General features: G+C 51.4%; 1 protein-coding gene across 1 annotated transcript in view; it reads left to right on the top strand.

Moving 5' to 3' along the window:
- LOC142476629 (uncharacterized) overlaps positions 1 to 7,896 on the top strand; it is a 14,361-nt gene extending 6,465 nt beyond the window's left edge. The window contains exon 2 of the mRNA XM_075581846.1: positions 5,815 to 7,896. Within this exon, the coding sequence (XP_075437961.1) occupies positions 5,815 to 7,772 (1,958 nt within the window). The 3' untranslated portion in view covers positions 7,773 to 7,896. The remainder of the gene's footprint in view (positions 1 to 5,814) is intronic.
- Positions 7,897 to 8,509: the final 613 nt, after the last annotated feature.

The following is an 8,509-nucleotide window of genomic DNA, read 5'->3' as shown; positions in this document are numbered from 1 at the left end:
GTGATCTTGAAGTAGATCCACTCTCCCCTTTTGCTGCTGCTGTAACGTGAAGGCACCCCTCCTCCACCAAAACCCGCTGCGGGAGAACTCCCAACGACGGATATTCATGCAAAAAAAGGCACAGATGCGCACCAAGGGTCAAGATAAATGTATTAAACATATAAAACAATTGCAAGTAGTAACTTACATACTGTATAAGGTGAAAACAATCCAGTAGAAAAGAGTGCAGGGACATCTGACACAGGTTGATGTCGGGCACGGGTAGACGCCGAGGCTCATGGATCAGTCCCGCGCGCTGGGTCCAACTGGCTCGGCAGTACTCAGATGATACTTCAGGGTTGCGTCCTCTCGCGATACCCGTAGAGTAGTCCACCGCAATCGCCGTGTCTTTACAGCTACAGCACTACTCCCACTCGGAGCCAAACCGAAGCGCTTCAAAGCTCCGAGGGGAAGCTGTCAGCTGGGCAGCCGAACAACTGAGTGTCTGAGTGTCCTCTTGCACAAAATGAACTCCGCAACGCGTTTCACACACTCCGGTGCTTCATCAGGCAGTAGCGTGAGACACCTATAGGGGGCCTTAATTACTTTAACTCCACAGTAATGTTAATTAAATAAATTACTGGTATAATATATATATATATATATATATATGTGTATATATATATATATATATATGTGTATATATATATATATATATATATATATATATATCTTATACTATATTAGTGAAAGCACTGTATGTTTGCCTGCCTGCCTGCATGCATGCCTGCCTGCTGGATGTCCGGTGTCCCTAGCGGCAATCTCATTGGTCCCTTGGCCCGCCCGCCCCCGCACACCTCTCATTGGCCTCACACACTCACACCACCCCCTTGGCCCGCCCCCCACACCTCTCATTGGCCTGAGGCGGAGTGACGGGCCAAAGGTCCAAAAAAATAAATAAAACACACACACACACACTCACACACACCTCTCTCCCCTCTCCAAATCACCTTTTCCCCCTCCCCAGCGGCATCACCTCTTCCCCCTCCCCAGCAGCATCACCTCTTCCCCCTCCCCAGCGGCATCACCTCTTCCCCCTCCCCAGCGGCATCACCTCTTCCCCCTCCCCAGCGGCATCACCTCTTCCCCCTCCCCAGCGGCATCACCTCTTCCCCCTCCCCAGCGGCATCACCTCTCCCCCTCCCCGCTCCAAATCACCTTTCCCCCTCCCCAGCGGCATCACCTCTCCCCCCTCACCGCTCCAAATCACCTCTCCCCCTCACCGCTCCAAATCACCTCTCCCCGCTCCAAATCACCTCTCCCCGCTCCAAATCACCTCTCCCCGCTCCAAATCACCTCTCCCCCCTCCCCGCTCCAAATCACCTCGCTTCCCGCAGCTGCCACGCGGCGCGTAAGATGGCGGACCCCCTTCCTCCCTCGCGGCGCCGAGTCAGACGGTGGCGGCGCCCGGAAGTACAGGTAGGTGTCGCTCCCCACCTCCGGCGCCAAACGGAACTGAGAAAGGGCGCATCAACTGAGGTGTGTGTGTGTGTGTGTGTGTGTGTGTGTGTGTGTGTGTGTGTGTGTCACTGTCCACTGCCCCCCCCTCCTATCCACTGCCCCCCCCTCCTGTCCACTGCCCCCCCCTCCTGTCCACTGCCCCCCCCTCCTGTCCACTGCGTCCCCCCTCCTGTCCACTGCCCCCCCCCTCCTGTCCACTGCCCCCCCCCTCCTGTCCACTGCCCCCCCCCTCCTGTCCACTGCCCCCCCCCTCCTGTCCACTGCCCCCCCCTCCTGTCCACTGCCCCCCCCTCCTGTCCACTGCCCCCCCTCCTGTCCACTGCCCCCCCTCCTGTCCACTGCCCCCCCCTCCTGTCCACTGCCCCCCCCCTCCTGTCCACTGCCCCCTCCCTCCTGTCCACTGCCCCCCCCCTCCTGTCCACTGCCCCCCCCCCTCCTGTCCACTGCCCCCCCCTCCTGTCCACTGCCCCCCCCTCCTGTCCACTGCCCCCCCCCCTCCTGTCCACTGCCCCCCCCCCCTCCTGTCCACTGCCCCCCCCCCTCCTGTCCACTGCCCCCCCCCTCCTGTCCACTGCCCCCCCCCTCCTGTCCACTGCCCCCTCCCTCCTGTCCACTGCCCCCCCCCTCCTGTCCACTGCCCCCCCCCTCCTGTCCACTGCAGGAAATGCAGGGGGAGGAATCCATGCCTTTGAGGCGCCCCCCCCCCCCTCCCTTTGACGCCCCCCCCCTCCCTTTGACGCCCCCCCCCTCCCTTTTACGCCCCCCCCCTCCCTTTGACGCCCCCCCCCTCCCTTTGACGCCCCCCCCCTCCCTTTGACGCCCCCCCTCCCTTTGACGCCCCCCCCTCCCTTTGACGCCCCCCCCCTCCCTTTGACGCCCCCCCCCTCCCTTTGACGCCCCCCCCTCCCTTTGACGCCCCCCCCCCCTCCCTTTGACGCCCCCCCCTCCCTTTGACGCCCCCCCCCTCCCTTTGACGCCCCCCCCTGCCTTTGACGCCCCCCCCTGCCTTTGACGCCCCGCGCGCACACACTGACTGACTGCCGCACGCACGCACACACTGACTGACGCGCACACAAAGCCTGACTGACGCACGCACACACTGACTGAGGCACACACTGACTGTGTGTGCGTCAGTCAGTCTGTGTGTGTTTGTGTTTCTGCCTCAGACTCACTGACGCGCGAGCAAACACACAGTGACTGACGCACACACGCTACATGAAGCTGTAAAGGAGGGACGGAGGGGGGGGACTGGATTGATGTGAATGGGGGACAAACAGAGAGAGGGGGGAGGAGAGAGAGGAACGGGAACATTACATCCCGGGCAACGCCGGGTCTCTCAGCTAGTATATATATATATATATATATGGTTTAACAATAAAAAAGTGGGAGCATATAAGCACCCTACTACTTAGAATTGTAATAATGTATTAAAATAATGTTTAGTAGAAATTAAAAAGAGCACTAATAAGGCCACCTACATAGGGTGCTACAAACTTACATAATCAATATTAATCAATAAAACAATTAAACAAAAATGATTTAAAAAATGAACAAAAGAAAGGAAAGAAAAAGGACATAATGAGAGATAAGAAAAGAATAAAAAAGATAACCATTTGAATGAAAGAAGTAGGTGATCACTGCACAGTGATAACCTATCTCAGGAAGGGGGTGAGCTCAATATAGTCATTAAGAACTCCCGGGTATTTGGATTGTAAAGTATAAATCCAAAATTGCTCTCTCTTGCCAATTTGGAGGTCCCGGTCTCCTGCTCTGATGTTACCGATAATTCTCTCTATTCCCATATACACGGTATTCCTACTGTATTACATTCATGTACATTTTTAAAATGAGCAAGTAGGTGAGTAAGGCGTTTAGAGGTTCCTTCCAATTTAGGAATATTAATGATATTGCGTAAATGCTCCATAATACGCAACTTAAGATGTCGCTTAGTTCTGCCCACGTATTGTAGACCGCAGCTACACTGCAGTATGTAAACTACATACGTGGACAGACAATCAATATAATTTGAGATCTTATACTCAAGCCCAGTAACATGTGATGTAAAAGTTTTATGTGTTAACATCTTTGGGCAAATCTTACATCTAGCGCAGCGTTTCCCAAACTTTTTTTTCTGTGACCCGGTTATTTTTGAACTTCTCCTTCGTGACCCACTAAAAATGTTATCGCCTATAGGTAAAATAAAACAGTTATGAATGTCCATACAGATTTCATATATTCTCCCAATCCCCTCTATTCTCTCCCCCCCCCCCCCCATTCTCTCTCTGACCTGCACAGACGCACACAGTCACTGACCTACAGACACTCACACAGACAGACCAACACACACACAGCCACTGCTGGCTTGCACAGACACACACACAGCCACTGATACACACAGTGGCTGTGGCTGATACACACACACACACAGACACACACACACACACGTACACACAGATACACACACACACACACACACACACACATACATACACACACACACACACACACAGATACATACACACACACACACTCTCTCCCCCATACACACACACAGCCACTGATACACACACACACTCCCCAATACACACAGATACACACACACTCTCCCCCCCCTACACACACGCACACACACAGCCACTGATACACACACACTCCCCTATACACACACTTACACACACACTCTCTCCCCTATACACACACACTCACTCCCCTATATACACACCCACTGATACACACACACAGATATACACAGATACACACACACTGATACACACACTCTCTCTCCCCTACACACACTCTCTCCCCTATACACACACACTCCCCTATACACACACACTCCCCTATACACACACACACACACACACACACACACTGACACACACACTCTCTCCCCTATACACACACACACACACACACACACACACTCCCCTATATACACACACACACACACACACACACACAGAGATCTACACACACTCTCTCCCCTACACACACACTCTCCCCTATACACACACACACACACAGAGAGATACACGCACACACACACACACACACACACAGATACGCACACACACTGACACACACACTCTCCCCTATATACACACACACTCCCCTATATATATATACACACACACACACACACACACAGCCACTGATACACACACACACTCCCCTGATACACACACACACTCCCCTATACACACACACTCACACACACACTGTATTACAGAGGCAGCGACGGATATGAGTGACTGGAGAGAGGGGGGGGGGCGGGGGAGAGAGGAAAGGCCTGCGATCCGAGCAGGCGGCTCCCCGCCTCCCCCTGCCCGCCAGCAACCGCGCAGCCACCACTGCCCACCCCCGCGCCTATCTCCCGCACCCATCTCCCGCACCCGCACCAAGGGGACCGAGGGGAAGGGAGCGCCAGGAACGGAGGCACAGGTGCGCCCCCGCTACCACTTCCTACCTGCTATCACGCCGGGCATCGTGTCCTGTGGGGGGCGGAGCACGTCATGGGCGGCAACATCATGATGCGGGGCTGCAGTAGGAGCCCGAGTCAGCGAATCACCGTTGACACCCCAGCGATAGCAGCCTGCACCACTTCAGCACTGTCCCGCACCTCACCTCGGGCCGCCACAAGGAGGGAGGGGGGGCCGCCGCAAGGAGGGAGGGGGGGACGCCGCGCGGCCAGCCTCGCTGCGACCCGGCAATTTTGCTTCCGTGACCCGGTGCCGGATCGCGACCCACCATTTGGGAAACGCTGATCTAGCGCATCTATGGTTGCCGACCACTCCCAGTGTGTCCCTCAAATATTTTTTTAGCGGGTTTGTTGGTACCATTTAATAGACTTGGCCAAGGATTGTTTTAAGCGTTTGAGAATTTTTTAAAACAATAGGTGTTTTTATTTTTTTTGAAAGGAAGTTTTTTAGAATAGGATCCATAAGTAGGATGTGCCAATGTTTTGACAGAATCCTCTTGATGAGATTGTGTGACTTGTTAAACTGAGTAACAAAGTAAGGCGTCTCTTGTTTTGATGTAGTAGCACTTTCAAGAGGAATGGGCTCAACTGCAAGGTTGTTATTTTCCCAATACCCATTATAAATACCCTGTTTATATGTGACATTATTGTGTTTTTATTCTTTTTAAGTAATGTTTCCCTATTTTTATTTAATGCCCTTAGATAGGAATCAGTAATGAGCTCCTCTCCATATGCCTTTTGCCTAAAACGTTCAATAAGAACTTGTGACTGTTCCTTATAGATATCAATGTTTACACAATTTCGTCTGATACAACTGATTTTTTTGTCTCGTCTAGTACAAAGTCAAGCACCAATAATCCACCCATGCCAACACTGCAAGGTTGCTTTTAGCAGTCAGGATTACCTCCTCACACATCTGAAGTTCAAACACCCAAATGAGAATATGGAAAAGATGAGGACAGAACAATCTTGCAACATTCCAATAAATATGACAGAAAATGCATCTTTCAACCAGTCAAGTCACTTAATAAACAATGTAACTGCTTCTCATTCCAAAAGATATATATTAGCAGCTGCCACAGGAAAAGATATTGGAGAAAGTGGGAAGAGTCTGACTTGGTTATCAGACCAGAACCTACAGAAGAGGACACACACAGGGAATAGACCGCATGTATGTGGGGAATGTGGGAAGGGATTTAGTCAGTTATCCCACCTAAACACACACATGAGGACACACACAGGGGAGAGACCGCATGTATGTGGGGAATGTGGGAAGGGATTTAGTCAGTTATCCCACCTAAACACACACACGAGGACACACACAGGGGAGAGGCCGCATGTATGTGGGGAATGTGGAAAGGGATTTAGTGGCTTGTCCTCCCTAAACACACACATGAAGAGACACACAGGGGAAAGACCGCATGTATGTGGGGAATGTGGGAAGGGATTTAGTGTGTTATCCCACCTGAACACACACATGAGGACACACACAGGGGAGAGACCGCATGTATGTGGGGAATGTGGGAAGGGATTTAGTCAGTTATCCCACCTAAACACACACACGAGGACACACACAGGGGAGAGGCCGCATGTATGTGGGGAATGTGGAAAGGGATTTAGTGGCTTGTCCACCCTAAACACACACATGAAGGGACACACAGGGGAGAGACCGCATGTATGTGGGGAATGTGGGAAGGGATTTATTCGGTTATCCAGCCTGGACACACACAAAAGGACACACACAGGGGAGAGACCGTATGTATGTGAGGAATGTGGGAAGGGATTTCGTGCGTTCTCCTGCCTGAACACACATAAGAGGACACACACATGGGAGAGACCGCATGTATGTGGGGAATGTGGGAAGGGATTTAGAAACTTATCCAACCTCAGCAAACACAAAAGGACACACACAGGGGAAAGACCGCATGTATGTGGGGAATGTGGGAAGGAATTTAGTGTGTTATCCAGCCTGAACACACACATCAGGACACACACAGGGGAGAGACCGTATGTATGTGGGGAATGTGGGAAGGGATTTAGTGTGTTATCCCACCTGAACACACACATGAGGACACACACAGGGGAGAGACCGCATGTATGTGGGGTATGTGGGAAGGGATTTGTTGACTTATCCAGCCTGAACATACACAAGAGGACACACACAGGGGAGAGACCGCATGTATGTGGGGAATGTGGAAAGGGATTTAGTGGCTTGTCCACCCTAAACACACACATGAAGAGACACACAGGGGAGAGACCGCATGTATGTGGGGAATGTGGGAAGGGATTTATTCGGTTATCCAGCCTGGACACACACAAAAGGACACACACAGGGGAGAGACCGTATGTATGTGGGGAATGTGGGAAGGGATTTCGTGCGTCCTCCTGCCTGAACACACATAAGAGGACACACACAGGGGAGAGACCGCATGTATGTGGGGAATGTGGAAAGGGATTTATTCGGTTATCCAGCCTGGACACACACAAAAGGACACACACAGGGGAAAGACCGTATGTATGTGGGGAATGTGGGAATGGATTTAGTGTGTTATCCAGCCTGAACGCACACAAAAGGACACACACAGGAGAGAAACCGCATGTATGTGGGGAATGTGGGAAGGGATTTAGTCAGTTATCCAGCCTGGACACACACAAGAGGACACACACAGGGGAGAGACCGTATGTATGTGGGGAGTTTGGGAAGGGATTTAGTGTGTCATCCAGCCTGAACGCACACAAGAGGACACATACAGGGGAGAGACCTTTCTCTGAAGCCAGGCAACTTACTGAATAACTTTGTAAATGCAGGTTATTTGTATCATTCTTATTGTAGTTGTATATTAAAAAACAATGTTCTTAATGTTTTATATCTCCATGCTGTTGGTTCTAATAAAATGAGTGTTCCCCATTATGCTGAAGCTGTGTGTAGCCTCACCTGGCTTTGAATCAGAAAAGTTTCGCCGCGACCAATTGGCCTCCGTCATTAGGCCACATTGGGACCCTCTGCCACCAGTCGCTTCTAATGTTAGTTTTATTACTGTTTTGGGTAAGGGGTTTATTTTAACAGGATTTAGGGTAGGGGTTTTAGAGTAAGAACTTGAGGTTAGGGGTGGGACGGTAGGGGTAGCCGGCCTCACACAATAAAGGTGTATCCCGGCTGACTGCCACAAATACTGTTTAAATGGCCACCTCTGTGGACTCATATGGCCGGTACATTCTTTGTGGTGTAACCCCTTCCAGTAAAGAGCATAATCGCTGTGTGATCTGGAAGGGGAAAATCTGTGTATATGTTGGGGGAACAGGGAACGTAAAACATGTTATATGAAAAGCAATTTTATTCCCAGTAATGGTATGTCCCCCCAGCTAGCCAGAAATTTGACTTTGTGTATTTTTTTCTGTGCAGCAGACTGTAACTCACTTAGCCGAGCTACTTGCATAGAAATGCCGGTTCAAAGCAAAGTTTGGGAGCGGCTAGGTGTCGGGACATCTGGTGAGCGGGGAAGGGCGGAGGATCAGGTCCGGGGATGGTCT

Source organism: Ascaphus truei, unplaced genomic scaffold (genome assembly GCF_040206685.1).
Source record: "Ascaphus truei isolate aAscTru1 unplaced genomic scaffold, aAscTru1.hap1 HAP1_SCAFFOLD_1629, whole genome shotgun sequence".
NCBI classification, from domain to species: Eukaryota; Metazoa; Chordata; class Amphibia; order Anura; family Ascaphidae; genus Ascaphus; species Ascaphus truei.
This window is presented reverse-complemented; position numbering and strand designations above follow the sequence as displayed.